General features: G+C 36.0%; 1 protein-coding gene across 2 annotated transcripts in view; it reads right to left on the bottom strand.

Moving 5' to 3' along the window:
• Positions 1-2336: 2336 nt before the first annotated feature.
• lin7a (lin-7 homolog A (C. elegans)) overlaps positions 2337-19516 on the bottom strand; it is a 99932-nt gene continuing 82752 nt past the window's right edge. Inside the window, exons 4-6 of one of the 2 annotated variants that reach the window (XM_005164866.6) lie at positions 17234-17443; positions 12081-12292; positions 2337-4304 (exon numbers count right to left, since the gene is read on the bottom strand). In XM_005164866.6, the coding sequence (XP_005164923.1) occupies positions 4280-4304; positions 12081-12292; positions 17234-17443 (447 nt within the window). In that variant the 3' untranslated portion in view covers positions 2337-4279. 2 annotated transcript variants of the gene reach the window in all.

Below are 19516 nucleotides of genomic sequence, written 5' to 3' on the forward strand. Positions count from 1 at the left end.
GCACGTTTAGATATATCGCTCTGATTTAAAATTCACCAGCCCTACAGTTCCGACTGCAAATCCACTTTGATATAAGTAAATCAATGTGATGCTGTGGGCGTACTTTTCTCAGTGATAAATAAAATATTTAAAAAGGTCCAAGCTGGAGGTTTTTTCCAAATGGATATAATCTGTTGTTGTCAGGATTTTGCTCAGCCCTGTGCATTTTCTGCCAGAGGAAGTTGCATCGACAATATTTATGAGCATTACTTTTGTTAGTACAGATTTTGAGTAATTACAAAAGCTCATTTAACAAATGGGTCACATCAGTGATGCACATTTATCCTATGTGCGCTTTGCATAATTTTCTAATAAAGATTTATTTTAGTTTGAAACAGTTAATGATTTATTATTGTTTGTTCACTATATATATATATATATATATATATATATATATATATATATATATATATATATACATATATTGTTTTGCCCTTAAGCTTATAACATCTATGCTAAAATGTACTAGTAGCTGCTTATTCTTTAGGTTATCACTATCTTTTTTTTAAAAATCACATGCAGGATCTTATTTATTAGATAGACTTACTTGTGCTTATTCATTACTTATGTTTAGATACTATTACTTATTGAATGAGTAGGTCAGGGGTGCACAAAATCGGTCCTGGAGGGCCGGTGTCTTAGCTCCAACTTCCTTAAACACTCCTGCCTGGAGCTTTCAAGTATACCTAAAAAGAGCTTGATTAGCTGGTTCAGTTGTGTTTTGTTAGGGTTGGAACTCAAATATGCAGGACACTGGGTTTGGGCAGCCCTGGAGTAGGCTTAATAAATGTCTACTGGTTATCCATTTAAAAAATGCCATTGACTTATTTATGTCATAGAGATATCCCTTTACTTTAGACTATACCAGTTGTGACTAGTGCACATTTTGTATTTACTTCAGTTAATAGTAGCATACTTTATAGTGCACTAGTTTAATCTCATAGACTAATGGCCAATAAGCTGCATAAGGGCTTAACAATGTGTTTACAATATGTACATCATCCTACTTATTACAAGGCTGTTTGCCAAAATCGAAACAATTAGACACAAAGCATAGCTCTGAACTTTAATAATTTTTAAACTCATATTAATTAAATGTATTAATTAAATTCGTACATTTATAAACATGCAGCAACTGCATTGGGCCATATTTAAGGGACACAACTTTTTGACTACCTTGGATATCTTGGATTGTTGTGATTGACCAATCAGAATCAAGTATTACAGAGAACTGTGTAATGATACTAAATCTAATAAATACATAGAATTATTTAATAAATGAAGAACTAGTTTCCTTACAAAGTATTAATACCTAAAAATAAGAGCTGCAATGAATAAGTAAAAGAAATGGAATTATAATAAATAATAAATAAAATATAATAAAATAATGGAAAAGATAATATTGCATGAAAATAAATAATAAAATGACTTGCATGCGCTTTAGCTATTGGTTTTAGTAGGCCTCTTTTCTGAGTCTGCCATATTAAGATTAAGGATGTGTTCACATTTGTTATTTTTTAAATGATGCATTTAGCCCTGGTTCACTTGGAGATACTTTTTAGACTGAACCTAAAAATGCATAAGCATTAAAAGCATCTTCCCTGCAAACAACCAGTGAGTTTCTGCATTAGCCTCTTTGTAATGTTCATCTGAAGCAATGTGACAAGGGCAGTTGGGCTATTTATCCACCCATTTGATGCCTGATATAGTGTAAAAGACTTTCACTGCACAAGCTAGTGACTTCAACCTTTATTAAACACATCAGAGATTGTGTCTTTGGATTAAACCCTCTTGTCTTCTTTATTCACAAATAAAGAAGACTTGACTTTAAACTCGTATACTGAAGAAAATGAGAGCAGTGATGCAAAACGTTAGTGTGATGCACAAAGCAAGTCTGCACAGTGGAATATTTAGTAACTGTTTCTGCAGGTTGCATCATTGCACACGCAGGTGTTGACTATTGGCTTTTCTGAGTATTGAGCAAGTCATTGAATTATTCACTCTGTTTTGTTAATGCGCTGATTATTTCAGGAAATACACAGAGTGCAACAGATTTTGCTGTAGAACAAGAAAGTATGGGGTGTCTGAATTGTAAGTTACACTATGGCTTGCATGCAGTTGCTTGTTCTGTAGAATTTTATCTTCTAATTTGAGTTTGTATCATCTCATATGTACTTTATAGTACAATATTCTCGTCTTCCACTGACAGGGTGGGTTGTAGTGTCATACATCCGTTTAAATAATTTACCAAATCAAGCTGGATTTTTTCGGTAGTCAAGAAACCAACAGACGAGGCATTGCACACACGCACACATATTTATTTGTACAAATATAATATGTATAACAATTGCATATCACTTGGTATTTTTTCGCTGTATAATAAGATCAGCTTGTCCAGCCTCAAAAATGCAAGTCATTAATAAGAAAGTCTGTAAGTAAACATATAAAAGGGAAGAGAATCCATTAAAATGAACTGATTGACAATCAAGGAACAAATCACCTTCACAGCTTGGTGTGATTTCGCCTACGTATTAGGATGACACGTTTACATGTTACCTACAGTCTGAGATTACTCAAAAAACAACCAACAGAGGAGCTAATTTAAGTATCTACCAAAATCCTACATCAGGAAAACCATCAAACCAAATTACAATAACACCGATACAATATTACCTTTGATTACTGGTGGTGGTCATCGACTACTTGCTGATTTACAAGTTTGCTTCTATTAGACTTGAACTAACAGTACGGCTACAGCACTGTAATGGATAGACATTTGGCCAGCTTTTGTTGAGGGAATGAAGCTCTGAAATGTTAAAGATGTAGCTTTACAAAATAAAATGTTTTATGCTTGCTTTTTAATTTGATTGTCAAAACAGGACAATGTTTTTTTTTTTTTTTTTTTTTTGTGAATAAGGTGGACGGTTTTGAGAAAATAACATAATACAGAACAGCACAGTTAATAATCTTTCCAAACTCTTGAAATAATAAACTTATTGATAAAATAAAATACTATGTTATGATTCACTTCTATATGTAGATATCATGTATCTGTGTTTGACATTCTGTTTGTCCTCATAGTAAATAATTTCATAATATCTACTATAAATATCTGAACTTAAATAGAATATTTCTACATTAGACTTTAACTTTAGTAGTGACATAACATCCTCATCAAAACTGTACAGCTTTCATGAATACATGACCTGTTGAAGGTAAAGTGGGCAATTTCTGCACCGCTTGTTTCGTGAAACAAAATTGTGAAAATAAGTATTGTTTCTGCCGTTGGTTTACCTCAAATGCTTATAGTTGGATGTGCAGACAAACTGCAATGTGTTCATATATACTTGTTAACTTTTTTTTAAGATTAACAAAATGTTTGCAAACCAATGGTAGAAAGTGTTCTGAAAACCTGTCCGAAAACAGTCAACATTTTTGTTTCATGGCACAAAAAATACACACTTTACTTTTAAAGCTTGTCTGCCATACAATAAGCCAAATGTACAAGATAATCTCTGTCAATGGCACTGTGATACAGTGATCTCGTAAGAACATTCTGTGCAAATGATGTTTATGGTTTAGTCTGACTTATGTCACATGGTGCATAAGATACAGTTTTGCAGTAATTTTACCCTCGGAATATTAATTTTGCACACTTAAAGTTGACCTTTTACCCATAATTTTACAGCAGAATGCGACAAACAAGTGTTATTGCTAAATTTACTTTCTTTACAAAATATCCCTTGCTACAATATGGTATAAAATACCTCAGTTATCCAATTAAGGATGGCAGACATAAAAAGCGCTTTCTATTCACAGAGACACCAGCACCAAAAGAACCATTCGAAAGGTTACTGTACAATGCTGTGGCAACAAAAAGGATCTTAAAACAAAATGCTGAATGCTTTAGAAACACATGTTGAGGAAACACATTATCACAAAACTACAAGAGGGACTTTGTAGGAGGGTCACAACTTGCGATTGGTTTCAGACAACTGAAATATGAACAAGCAGGTGTAAAACCATGTAGTCAGTGCTAGCCTTCCTCTATGCCACAATGAACATTTTTCCAAGCACCAATTTGGAACACAGGTCATGGAGTTTTCAGTCTTTTTGAGTTGTAGGTAGTTGACTGAAAGAGGATAGTCTTCACTGGAGAACAGTAAGGATCCTCTTCCGAGATCTCGCAGACCTCCTTACATCACGACTGTAAGATTCAGCAAGTCTCACCCAGTGTCCTCTACTTTTTCTTCTTTTGGAACAGCCTGTGAAAAAAACCAAACAACAAAAGCTGAGAGACAAGTTCAAGGGGCCATCAAAATTTGTGCTTGAATGGTAGACTTTATATAAACAAAGTGTTAATCGTATGATACCTTATGAACATCCACGTTGTTATTATTATAATTTTTTTATTATTATTTTATTATTTTTATGATCTATTATTTTATTATTTTGCGTTGGCCTATTATCATTTGCTAAACTGCAATAGGCCTACTTACATTTATAGTGTAACATTTTTGCTGGGGTTAACTAACTAACAAGAGTGGTCTATCAAAGTAAGGTGTTATTTTGTACCACTGTAGATCAATTTCAATATAACTTCACATTAAACAAAAGTTGGCCATTTTTCGACCACATCAGTATATGGACGAAAATAACACATCTGGGTCAAAAGTACACAACAATATTTGCTAGATTTAATAGCTAAATCTTGTTTATATTAAATATATCTGACTATGACAAAAGGCAACCCAACAATGCAAAATGTTTATATTTTCTAAATTTTTTGAATATATATTGGCAATATGCATTATTTTTTTAAAACAACTGAATCCAAACACTGCAAACTCTAACTTGGAAGTTAAAATAAGGTATTAATTGCTTATGTTACAACCAGGAAAGCAAATGTCAGGCCTTTGAGAAAAATAGCTTTGTTACCTTTGTCCAAAGTTTCTTTCATCCCCTAATTGTTATGAATTGGCACTTTTGTAGACGTAAAAGCTAAGATTGACCGGTAGTCAATTTTACCAACATTTTTTTCCAGATTTTCAAGAATTTATTTGATAATCGGCTATCGGTTTTGAGGAATCCGATTCACTGATAAAATAGCGACATCTTGTGGCCGCGCTCAAATAACCCGCCATTACAGCACTGCGTCTGAGGAGAAACTCAACTGTTTACAGGTAAAACAACTTGCTCTGTTTCAAGTTTACCACCGCATCCATAAACGTACAAACTACATATGTTGAACACACATATTTAAATTAGTCGCTTAGACCAATTCACACAGTCGGGAAAACCGTCAAATCAGGTGGCCCAAATTACCTACGTGACGTAACAGTCTTGAATAGGTGCATGTTGTAAACACCACAGCTTAATTTTTTAAATGTTTTCTTTGTTGTCTTTGCTCAGCAATAGGCTAGTTTAAGTCTCGTTTATCTTTTGTCCGATTTTTGGGATCGCATGGTGTCATCAGCTATTTCATAAACTTGACTGCTTGAATTGATATGTTATAAGGGAAAATTATTGTCATTTGTGTGTGTGTGTGTGTGTGTGTGTGTGTGTGTGTGTGATTTATTTTAGTAATTTTAGGCCTGTTATTTTGTAGCCTATTGCATGACAGCTCCCTGACCTATACACTTTTTTGCCCCTTGTTGCAACTTGCATGTTTACTTGTGAAACTTTCTGCTTTAACATTAATATATTCATCATTCATAAAATAAATCAAAACTACAGCTGCATGTAGTATATACAAAACCATAAACAACCCAACACTTGCCCACATTTTGAACAATGAATAATGTTGATCTTTGTTCACTTCAGTAAGCTCATGTTGTGAATAAGCTCGCTCATTAATATGCTGAAGTAAAATAAACAATTAAAACATCCTTCTATATGTCTTCTACATCCCTCTATATGTCATCTTGAATCCTTTGCTCACTTTCTTCATTTTTACTTTTATTCTCATGCACTGACTCGTTTACTAAACTGAGGCAATCAGGCACTAGCTTTCTCACTGACGGCACCAAAGGAAGAAAATTCAACATGCTCAATCAGCCCCCCCAAAAAAGCCCATCAGTGGTGTGGAAAGACGTGTGGGGAAAAAAGACATTCTAAAAAATAATAAATTAGTCCTAAATTTAGGACTCCTAAATGTAAAAAAAATAAAAACTAAAAAGTTTAAATTCTTGTTTAAATAAAACAAAACAAAACAAAAAACTTCACAATTTTTCTTGTGTTTTCGTAATTTTTATTTATTTATGCTATTGAATTGCGTTTATGGGACCTTGATCTTTTCCTCAACAACTGTTGATGTTAAAAAAAAGTTTGAAAAATTACTTTTAATAGTTTGAAGCAATATATTGCCAGGGTTGGTATTACACAACATCATAAGACATTAATATTAGGTTAGATTTAGTTCACCAGTGTCTAAGGTCAATGTTATTTTGATGTCCAATAACAATGTGAAATGACATTGATGATATTTTGTTAATTTTAGGTTGTATTGGAAAGTGACCAAAATCCAACGTCATATTGATGTCAAATACTGACATGTTCGTCCCATGCCTAGTGGTGTCCCATTTCTTAGGGGTTAATTTTGAAGCCCTTCACATTCTGTTTCAAGGGCCTAGGGGAAGGGGAAAAGCAAGGGGTACAAAAAGAAAATTTGTATTGAGCGTTAGTTTAGCATAAATCATTGAAGCATCCCGCGTAATATCATTGCACCTAATGCAGCCATGGTACGGCAGCAAAGTTCCTTTATTATTAAGCCAAAATGAAAGTATAGTTCCTATAGCCATATCGGCCTAGAAAAGAGTCAAGAGTCAGCCTTTAAATAGAAAAATGATCAAAACGAAATGCTAATGGTCTAATCCAATTTAGTAAATTATGCTAAGCTAAGCTCCCGCCAGACTCATTGATTGGCAAAACTCAACTGTGTAACTCTAGGGGAGTTGCCAAAAAGGAGTGGGTGTTTAATATGGTTCCTGATCTTGTTTGTTTTTTAGACGCATGTTCGTGTGTCCAGCTGTTTAGCAGTGGCCAAGTGTTCCCTGGTCACTGTGGCTTTGCTGTTTAGTCCGTATGCCAAACTTGATGGGGATGATCTGGGCTCAGCTCTCTTCCCATGATCCTCTCGCCCAGACAAAGCATCCCAAAAATACTCAGCAGCCCAGAAGCACATATGATTTTTTTACAGCTAAGGATTTAGCCACAACAAGAGATGTGCAAGGAATTCCAATAGCCCTTTGGTGATAAGTGTACGGTAGCCGGTGCCTCTGTGAGAAGTGATTCGCCACTGCTTATAACTTCATTTTAGGCTCGGATGGTTTTTGTGGTGAGGATACAATGCTGCCAACTGTACTGCGGCTGAGAGGTAACTGTGTTCTTCGGAGGCAATGAGGCGAGAGATAGGCTGAGTGTCATTAATACAAGGAGATGTGCTGCGTTCTGTCAGGAAAAGTCTCTGACTAATAGAATTGACTCTTATTGTATTGCATCTGCAAAGACGAAAGACATCCTGAGGAAATGAGAGTGCTGTTATTTCAGAACAGTGATAATGGGAATGATAAAGGATGACATACTTTCTCTTTTTAATATAAAAGGGAGGAACCGTTTCAGAAGCTAATAAGTCATGTCTAGTTAATTCTGAAAATGACATATCAGTTATTATCTCCAAACAGAAACAGTGTCACGGTGCATCACAGTGTTTTTTATTAAAGATGCTGTAATTTTTTGACTCTTTTAAAGAACAACATCATAATATGCTTCCAGATATTTAACAATACGCTACGTGACGAGATTTGCAGTGATTAGCAATTTGGCTGTTTGCACCAGACGAAACTTGACAGAAATTTGAATACAGCCATTCAGAAGCACAGAATATATACACTTACTACACTCCAACGAAATGGTAAGGTTTATAATGTAATCAATACATATTAAAGCTCTTAAACATTATGTAATGTACATGCTAAATCACTGATATGTGTTGGTTTGCACTGAGTTACAGTTCTTAAGTTTAATTTCAAATGGTTTATTTTGTTTTCAAGATCTAATGTGAACTATCTGCTGCTGCTTTCAGTAGTATGGCAATAAATGTCATGTAAAGGGGCATTCAAACTCACATTATTAGTATTTAACACTGAGTAAAGCACATGAGGTGTACCTGAGGGGATCATTGTTAGTTTTCTGTTGTTCACCTGCAAGAAATAGAAGCCGTTTCTAATATATGAATTTCAGGTGCTGGTTAGGACAAAATCATGTGCTTACTTTTTTTTAGAACACAGTTTAAATCAGCCTTTGTTGGTTTTGACAATCTGGCAACCTGTTCTTACATGTGTTTTGAACCAGGTCAGAAGTCAGAAGTACATACTGCACCTTTAATGCTTAATATAGTTTAAGGCTAAATTATTAATTATCTGAAATTATTTTTCAAATGTTTCCCAAGTGATGTTAAACAGAGCAAGGAAATTTCTACTGGCTTCAGAACTGTTGTCCAGTGACTTGCCTAATTAATCCAAGTCGCCCAATTAACTAATCAACTTGCTTAATTAATTCAGTTTTAAAATGGCTTTTTAAGCTGAGTATAGTATCTTGTAAAATATGCGCTGTCATCATGGCAAAGAAAAAAAAACAGCACTTAGATTTAAAATATTTATTTATTTATTAACATTTCTAAAAAAATGTTGAATTTTATTAAAAATGTCCGAAATTTTATGTTAGCGGCTTACAAGAGTACTTTCTGATTTAATCAAAATTATTCTGGTTTATGAATCCAATCACAGTGTTCACATAAACACTTAACAAAGTGATTAGATTAATGTGCCTGTTTATATTTTTCAAGCTTCAAAGTGGAGATTTTAGACTTCTGACATGCTTACAATACAGGCTTTATATTGTATAGAACTTCCTTTTATTTCAAGAAATGCATAGAAGCTTCTCTTTTTTTCTTTCTTATGCCGAGTTCAGACTGCATGATTTTAGCCCTGATTTTGAATTGCCGACATGTTTTGAGAAATTGCAGACAAATGCCTGAAACCACAGGCAAATCAGTGCTCCTGCACGTGAGTGACATTGATAGTATGAACTATCAAAGACGCCATTGTGCTAAATATTTGGAGCTGTCGGCGATTCAAATCATGCCGTGTGAAATGAGTTTTGACTAAAAATAACATCGGCAAACACTTACAGCCAATAGGAGCGCAGCATTCACTTGTTTGTGTGTACCTGCAGGCCAGCGGGAGGTTGAAGGAGAAGTTAAAAGCGCTCTTTTTTAGTTGATTTGTACCCAAGAAATGGAGGAAAACTTAGTGCAGGTTTGACAGGAGCACCCGTGTCTGTTTGACGTTTCATACAGAAAGTTAAAAAAGAAAGTTGAGGAGAAATTGCAAATTCCCTTCAAACTCAGGTGAGCAAATATGTACATTTTCTACCCCATTTAAGGCTTCTTTCTCGTTATGTAGTTAATAACAAAAGATATACTGTGTGTTTTTGGCTGTGAGACGTGATTTGGATATAGTTGCCAGCAATTCTTCTTATTGTAAAGTCATGAAATGTAAAAGCCCCTGCTGCCGATCCATCTTGCAGTGTAAACAAAGCAGCGACAAGACACTAGCCCAGATAGTCATGCAGTGTGAAAACATCTGTGACACGGCTACTTTAAAAATCCTGCAGTTTGAACTGGGCATTAGTCAATATATATTCAAACTATTGAAGAGAAGATAAGAGCTGTCCTAAAGAAAAGACCTGTTGTGCTTGGCTCATATTCAAGCAGTAAAAATGCGGCTCCTCAATAATACTAGAATAATCAGAAGAATTGTCTTGTAAGTATTGGCCAACCCAGGCTCATTATAAATATGTACCCCTATATACATTTCTGAAAAGTGTGTAATACGTCCAGGAGCTACGTGTTTTTTTTGTTGTTGTTGGTTTTTTGCATTTTTTGTTCCCGCAAATCCACCAGAGGCCGCTGTTTACACTTTTAAAAATGTCAAATTTCTCTGGTGAGTTTCATTCGCGCCTGCTGTTCTTGTTCTTATGCTGCCCAGCAACATGGACACCTTCAAATGGTGTTAAAAGTGTCACATACTGTATTTATAAGGTATTATGCACCCAAAAATGGCATTTCTTTCTTAATTTAGTGATGTATTCGCGGCCGCAAAATCATAAATGAGCTGACGTAGCTACTGTTTGTTTACTTCAGAGAGGATGCAAGTGCATGCCTGCTGTCTACTTTAGTGAACAGAACCTGTATAGGCTAAGAATAACAGCTGAAAAAGTTGTAAATAACGTTCAGTTTGTTGCACAGTGCGATCGTTCGAGAGCCGCGCAGGAAGTATGATTCTCATGTATGTGTGTGGGTTTTTTTTTCTCAGAGTGATGGCACACATGACATGAACGCATGCGGCTGTGAAAGTGCAACCGGCATGCATATCATTTAATTGATCACATTTTTACAGTTATTACAACCTGCACTTGATGTTTTTTCTTTTATAGTGAACACAAAGTGTTGTGCGTGAAAACAAATGTTTACTATGTCAGTATAACTACTCTAGCCTATATAATGTTGATTATAATGCAGGAGGGAATCTAATGATGACAAATATCTCATTTTACCAGAGAAAAAAATTGTCTAATAATGCTGTCAATGACAAATGATAAGCATATGTCTCGAACATAATAATTTAGCTTTAGAATTTTGAATAGGTGTATTCTGATGTCATCAATTTACTGTGAATAACGACCAGGACATATTTAAAGGCTGTTGAAATCCACCATTCAAGGTCTATACAAAATGGTGGTGGATGAGAAGATTTCCCCCCATTGTGTAAAGCACTTTGAGTGCCCAGAAAAGTGCTACATAAATGTTAGGAATTATTAGTAATGTTATTATCATTTTACCAACAGTAGACCTTCACATAGGCCAAATATTATTGTTGTTTTACCATATGTTTGATACATAATATATGTATCAAATTTATACATATTTACGTATCAATTTATTATATGATATATAATAATAATAGCCTACTCATATTAACCTTTATTTTACGTCTACAGAATCGTGAGAAAATTGTTATTTTGATTTCATGCAAAAAAAATTGTGATTCTCATTTTAGCCAGATTGTACATGGCGAGCAACTGGGCAAACTGGTAACAGCCATCCACACGGAGATAAGTGGTAAGCTGGTAGTGCAAAAAGAAACAGAAGCCATCGGCAGCGTCATACTGCCCCATAGCGTTCGTTTTGAAGATGAAATGCAGCAATTCGTAGCTCTGGCTACATAATTCACACTCTCCAGAAATGTGTACGCGGGTACATTTTCTAAAATGAACCTGTGTTGATACTGGTATATGTGGAGCTTGAATTTGTTTATTTTTTTACAATCTTGTTTACTTTTATTGACTGAAAATCTGCAGCCTCAAAATCCTGCCAAATTTATTAGTTTGTGTTTCATAAATGTAACTGTTTTAAAGCTGTACATGGATAATACATGTTGTATGTGACCCGATTTTCAAAAAAGTATGTTGTTTCTGGCTTCTCCTTTACAAAGAACATATTTTATTGGGTTCCACGGAAGACGTAGATGTCAGAGTAAACTAAATCAACATTTTCTTTCACTTCAATTCAAAGAATAACCATAAGATTGTTCCATTGGTAAGATTCACAGACTTAAAAAGCCCCTTTAGGTGGTGTAATTAACCAGTGATTGATTTCCCATCTAAACAGTTCTTAATTTTCTTCTGGAAGTCCCTTAAGCGAGATCTTTCAATGTCTGGACAAGTGCCTGATAAGCACATCCCGGTTATTAGGCTCAGTCTGTGATGTCATCAGCACTCCTTGCCAACCGCTTCCATTGATTCATTTTCTCACACTATGACATAACCGTTTCAGACACAATAGCTGTCTGTATTTCGAATGACACTGGTGACTGGCAGCATGCAGCACTGGATCTCCACCATCCTCAAAGTGTGCTAGGGCAGATAACCTCTCCATTTGCCGCCCTGTTACCCTTAAAGCAATGAAAAGCCTCACCTACGACATGTGGTTTTGCTGGGCGGCCAGGTTTTGCTGCTGCTGTTGTTGCATGAGGATCTGCTGCTGCTGGCGTCTGCGTGCGGTGCGGAGTTTCTCGAATCTCGCCTCCATTTCCTCCAGGACTTTAGGGGTGTAACGCACCACCAGTTTGACACTGTCTTTGGCTGCTTTCAGTAACTCCACAGCCTTCTCATGGTGTTCACCCTCAACGCTCTGAGGAGACAAAAAGCTGTAGTCAGGAATCTGTGGTTGTTTATGTTATCTGATTCAAAGGAGCGAAACGAAAATACGTCTCTTGATCCAAGTTCATTATTTGTTGCATTTTATTATATACAAATTCATAGCTTGGTCTGCTCAAAGCCACACTAGAAATGCTCCATGATGATGAGCATTCAATTACATTTTGGCACAAAAGAGCCATTAATTTCCTATTAGCTCAGGAACCGTGACTTGTTTGGTTTAATGAGAAATTGCTTCTCAAATGCTGTCACAAAACGCCTTTCTATTACAGACTTTGACGCAAATGAAATCAAATGGCTCCTTTCTGAAGTCTTCTGTCATTGTTCAGCAGGAAAACAGTGGACATTAGTTTCTATAAACTCAAATTATGCAATAAAATTGTAACAAACGTCAATATCAACAGAGCAGAGCTAAGAGACTGGCTTCAAAAGGCTTCCCTGAAAGACTCTCTTGAAGCACAGTTTTTTGTTTTTTTTTGCTGGGAGATTCATTTTAATCTGGCTCCAGTCTGACATATTTTAAACATTTTCGGTGAAATATGAAAAGATGATTTATTTTGACATCTGTCCTTTTCAGCTTTAGATCCTGCTGTAATCTTTCTGTCATATTTTGGTATTTTAAAATGTCAAGCTTAGCCTAAAAATTAGAGATTTGAAGACTTGAGAGAGTGTAATGGATCGGAGATAATAACAGCTGCAAAAATTGATTTATTACAGCATTAATCTATGATTTGATCAGCCTTGTAGATCGTTGTAAATGATCTGAGATCAATGTAGGGATCAATCAGCAGTAATGTCACGTCAGACCAAACTGATCTGTGTATCGATTAAAAAGCCAGTGTGCCATCGAGCGTGAAGGCATTTTTAGAGACAGCTGAAAAACTTCATGCCAAAAATATATATTTGTGTTGCGCTGACATTTGTTTCCCAAACTTCAGCTGCCAACATCAGTCATGTCATTCTGCGATGTTTTGTGGTATTGAAGGTAAAGTTCACCCAAAAATAAAACTCTGTCATCATTTATGTATCCTCCGCTTGTTCCAAACCTGTTTGAGTTACTTTCTTCTGCTGAACACAGATGAAGATAATCCAAAGAATGGTGGTAGCCATTGGCTTTTATTATATATTTTTCCTACTATAGATGCCAGTGGCTACTGATTTAAAGTGGAGCTATAGGTGAATTGAATAAGCTAAATTGCCTATAGTGTATGCGTATGAATGCAAGAGTGTATGGGTGTTTCCCAGTGTTGGGTTGTTTCTGGAAGGGCATCCGCTGTGTAAAACATATGCTGGATAAGTTGGCGGTTCATTCCGTTGTGGCGACCCTAGATTAATAAAGGGACTAAGCCGAAAAGAAAATATTGAATGAATGAATTCTTCTTTAGCATTGAACTGAAAAAAAGAAAGTGGGTGGCATGGTAGCTCAGTGGTTAGCATGCTTGTCTCACAGCACAAATCCCTGGTTCAAGTTTGCATGTGCTCCCCATTGGGTTGATTTGGGAGCCACAGAGTTCAAAGTCATGTGCTATTGGGGAACTGCATAAAGTAAATTGGCCATAATGCGTGCGTATGCATACTTTGTCTGCAGTGTGTTTGCGGTCTGTATTTTTATCAGTGTCCCTGTTAACAGGTTACAGCTTTTGCACTGCCACCTAGTTGTGGTCCAGCAGTGCGTTCCAGTTGCTGTGCATCTGCAGCAGTACCGTGTTTAAACGGTGGCTTAGTGGTTAGCACTTGTAGCCTAACATCAATAAAGTTGCTGGTTTGAGTCCAGGTTAGGCCAGATGGCATTTCTGTGTTGTTTCCCCCCAGCCCAAAAACATGCAGTATAGGTGAATTGGATGAACTAAATTGGCCATAGTGTATGAGTATGTATGTGTGTGTGTGTGTGTGTGTGTGTGTGTGTGTATGTGTGTGTGTGTGTGTGTGTGTGTGTGTGTGTGTGTGTGTGTGTGTGTGTGTGTGTGTGTGTGTGAATGTGTGTGTATGGGTGTTTTCCAGTACTGGAAGGGTGCTGTGTAAAATATGCCAAAATAGTTGGCGGTGGTGGTGAAATAGATTACAAATCATAAGGTTCGGATCACACTATGTTCACTGATCGGACAATTTTTCGATTCAGCAAAAAAGGGGGAAGACAAATGTCATTTGTATTCCATTTATACAAATATATTACAGCAAAAACCATTGGTTTTAACAAACAGAACTTTGAACCTGTAATTTTAATAAAAATAAAAATCAAGAAGAAACCAGCTGAAAAAAAGGAAAATATTTAATACAAAAAATGACCTTTGCTACTGTTGCTGATAATGTTAAATATGTAAATCTAACATTTTGTACAACATATTTTATTTATTTTCAAGTAATGGTTCAACAATTTACGCATAAAACTTCATGTTTCATCATTTTTGAAAACCTATTCAGTGACAATGTTTTGATGGTTGTTTGTCACCTTTTGGTTAAACAATGTAATTGCTATTCACCAGCGTCAAGTTCCATTAAACAGGGATTTTAATCTTTACCACAAACATCAGTGTTTATATCTGAACTTTAAACTGCTTTACCAGTACTTCTGTGTTATTTCATTGTTTGTAAAGTGTAAAAACGGAATCTCTCTCAATCAAACTGATGCAAATGCAGCGCTTAAACATATGCAAATCATTATCATTTATCATTTATGTTGTGCAGGTTTGAATTGAGATCACGATCTTTTAATGATTAATTGTGCAGCTTTAGACTGAATGCAATAATGCAGGTTAAACAAGCAGTGACAGAAAACACCTTTAATTATTAACCTAAGAAAGCATTTAGGTGCCACCACAACTTTTTCTGACAACATTATAGTTTACATGGAAGCCAAAATGCTTTCATACACGTGATTTAAATGACAACGAGGCGATATCACTAGAATTGTTATAAATCTTGGATTAACCTACAAGTTCAAAAAACATTATTAATCTGCGTGTTGCATGCTTTCTGTACTGTGAATTGTGATCTGTTACACCACTAGTTTTTGGTTAATTCCACTCTGGCAACCCCTGATAAGATACTAAGAATCGCAGTCTTTTTTGAAAAAAAAAAAAGAATATTAAAGCAAAATAGTAATAATGTCATAATATGCATAATTAATTAATTAATTATTGTTCTATATTTCTGTTGGATGGAGAGGAGAGCAATCTCAGTCGGCAAACATGACAGGCTGTTTGACAGAAAACTTACTCAAAAAAATAAGTGATATGGATGATACATGTCTGGTGAAAAAACACCAAATTCCTCATCAGACTCAGACTCCAACTTTATTATTTCGTTTAGGGAAGCCAAAATTGCAGCAAGGTGCCATAACACAGGCGAAGTTCCATGTACACATTAACAAAATATGAGAGGGTGCTCGCTGCAGAGCCATTTGAGGAGAGCTGAGCTCCAGCGAGGGGGAGCATGAGCTGTCGCTCCTCCTCCTGTAAGCTGTTTTAATGCGTACACCAACCCCACCCCTAACCCTACCCCCAGTGACATCACTCGTAGAAGAAGTGCAAAAAAGGTGGAGCTCAAGCTTAAGCTCCCCCTCGCTGGAGCTCAGCTCTCCTCAAATGGCTCTGCAGCGAGCACCACTTGCAAAATATTACCACACAACATACAATACATAATTTTTTTATATGCATCTCCCTTCCCGCTGGACTAATGACCTAATGGCCGCCATTATAAAAGATTTCTAATTCTATTTGTCCTGCAAACTCTAAACGACATTCTGGTGGCAGCAGCTGAAAAACAGAATACAATGGGTTGTCCAGGGTGTATAACATACCCTAAGTTCTCTTTAAAATATATATACGGTAAATTACCATTGGACGAGTTTGGTTCAACCGATGATCTTGCCTGCCCCCTTTACCAGGCTACTTAGCATGTCTTATTTGACAGACTCAGATTACCGTACCAAGCTACAATGCAGGAAGATAAAAACGATTCAATAAATTGTTTATAAAACAGCGTCATCATATTGGTACAAACACGAAAGGATTATCGTCAGAAAAGAACAGTCTTTGTTGAACTTTATTATAGACAGCCTGGGTGTTAGGTTGGAATGTTAACATGTTAACGATAATGACCCCTATATATTTATGTGTCCACAATTTAAAATTACTTATGACCCACAAACTGTTTTGTGCAAAGATATGGACACCAATGAAAAGGCAAGGGGAGCAGTTTTTGGTGTCATTAATAAGTTTTAAAATGTTTGTTTTTGAAGTGCAATGTTTACATGTATTTAAGTTAAAATGACTGACATAAAAACCAAGGATTAAATGGGTGACTGCAAACGTGTATAAGCACAAAGGCCAATTCTTCACACACCTATTGCATCTGGACCGTACACACACCGCAGATGGACTATGTGTGAAACAGGCATCAGGGATGGGGGCGTCATGAAGGGCATCTGCTGCTAAAAACAATTTGTCATACAGTAGTAATTGATTGTTCATTTCGCTGTGGCGACCCATGATAAAGTATTGAATAATCTGAAGGAAAATTTGTGTGTGAGAAAAAAGAAACTCTTAAACGTCTAATTTAAGGTAAGGAAATTGTGAGTAAAGTTTCATTTTTGAGTGAACCATCCCTTTCATAAAACAACAAAAATGATAATATAGTCATGTTTTCAAAAGGTGATTCCATTTTAATTATTCTTGAGTCAGCACCCTCGTGCTTTTTGCTCTTTTATTTTGTCCCATTAGGTTTCACTCAACTAAATCTTGCTCATTTACATGCCACTGGGTACATAACCAAATTATAATGAGTAAAAATTGTCTGAGCTTTGAAAGTCTGTCCTGAAATCCGTCATGTATTAATAAATAAACGTATATGTTTAACTTACAGACTCACAAAATACAAAAGATCCTGCACAACAGGAACATCGCTGACAACTCACCACTCCATTGACAGACAAGAGTTGGTCTCCTCTTTTAAGTCCACCGTGCCTTTCAGCTACGCCTCCAGGGATGATGCGGGAGATGTAGATTGGTGAGTTCTGCTCTTTTCCACCCATCACGTTAAAGCCAAGACCTTCATCTGTCTTGGGCAGCTCCACCACCCGCGGGTGAGAGTGACCCTCGCTGGCTGCAAATGCTGCCACTGTGGCCTGGTGGGAACCGGAGAATTAGGAAGTGTCAGTTAATGTGAAATATGCATCACAAATTGATAGTCCAACGCATTGTCAAGCCTGATTAAAACTGTAGACCATAAAAAAGCTGACGATATACAGTCATTTTATATAATGAACAGATGTCCTGATTTAAACTAAGTTCTCTTTTATATGATTTGTCAAATACACAGATGGACATATCGAAAGCACAGAAAAGGTTATGTCTGTGAATGTAAATAACTGGGGAAGAAATCACACGTGTATTAGTATACCTGTGTAATAGCATGGACATGAAGACAACACACTACTAACACAACTCAACCAGACCCCTTAAGCATGCCTTTGGAAATTGTAAAAAGTACATTTTAGTACTTCAGTCAAGGCGCTTGAGGGAGTTTAAAAACAGTGCTTATTGATGCACATAATAACTCCCTTTGGTGTGGACTTTGTGCTTTGCAACTGCAGATCTTTTTTATTCTCAAACTGCTAAACTTCCCACTTAAAAAGTGTTAAAGCACAACAGGATCCCTTTAAGCTATCTTTAATTGTGTTTCAGAGATGAACTGAAGTCCTATGGGTTTGTAACAGCATGACTGTGATTGATAAAATATTCATTTTTGGGTGAAGGACTGGGTGTTTATCTGACTAATAGAGAGTCTTTTTAAAATCATCAGCCAGTTTATTAGGTATACAGTTGTTAATCTGCTTGTTAACACAAACGTTTGATCAGCCAATCACATTGCATGAACTTATGAATGAAGACTATGGGGAAGAAAGGAGATTTAAGTGATTTTGAATGTGGCATGGGATTTTCCACAAACAATCATTTCTAGTATGTACAAACAGTGGTCTGAAATAGCCATTTTTGCTGATGCCAGAGGTCAGGAAAGAATGTCCAGGCTGGATCCAGCTGACAGAACAGCAACAGTAGCTCGAAAAACCATTCGTTACAACTGAACATCTCTGAACACACAACATGTCTAACATTGAAACAGATGAGCTGAAGAAGAGCACACTGGTGCCGCTCCTGGAAGATAAAAGCAAACTGAGGAAACAGTTCAAACGGGCAGGGGCGGATTTAGAGGCCCTAAGCAATTGGAGCCATGGGGACTAATAGGCACCCTTTGTTTTTATTTGTTTGCTTGTTTTTAGTTTTGCTGTCTTTTGTCTTTCAGTCTTTTGTTCTACATTTTCTTTTCTGAAAAAAGGGTAAAAAAAAGAAAAACAAAAAATAATAACTAAAATGTTTTGTTTTTAAAACGAAATCTTGATCTGATTTAACTGCTCCCTGATTGGGGGTGGAAACACGTATGTAATAATTACATTACCATTTCATTTGCTTTAGCCTCACCATACAAAACATAATTGAAAACTCTAATTTAATGTATCATTTATAGGTACAATTTATGCTTCTAGATATTTAGTGGCCTCAAAGTTGCATACCTGCATACAGATCAACAAAAATGGACAAAAGAAGACGTTGCTTTGTCTAAGGCAGGGGTTCTCAATGTCTATATTAAAAGGTGCAAATCTGAATTTTTATTAAGGTCAAAGGTTCGGAACAATTGATATTACAAAACTTGTTTTTAATAAACATCCCTAACATGCATCACAAGTCAACGCTATTTAAAAAAAATAAAATAAAGTGGCATTTGCATTCAAAACATATTAAACACGATGCAAATGTGGCAAAAACAATATAAGTGCAGTTGTGTACAAGACACAACAAAAGGTAGGCCCAATAGTATTTGTATGCAGCCCTGATGATGCAAGCTGAGATTGCATATCTCAGAGATGCAATGTCAGACACAATGCACTTAATAGAGCTACTGATGTCTATTTTCGGTGTGGGCATTAAAAAGCATTGCAAGTAGCTCAGATCGCAACTGCACCAGGTCTGCATTCAGACCCCGCTTCCAAAAAAAAAAAAAAAAGTTTTAAAATACAAAAGATGTGTAACAATGACTTTAGGTGTTGTAGTTTTGCTGTCCTTATATCTTTATTTTGTAAATACTGCCATTCAAAATGTGTTTCATTTTATAGTGCCATTTCAAATTCCACTTTTTACAA

Source organism: Danio rerio, chromosome 4 (genome assembly GCF_049306965.1).
Source record: "Danio rerio strain Tuebingen ecotype United States chromosome 4, GRCz12tu, whole genome shotgun sequence".
Taxonomy (NCBI): Eukaryota; Metazoa; Chordata; class Actinopteri; order Cypriniformes; family Danionidae; genus Danio; species Danio rerio.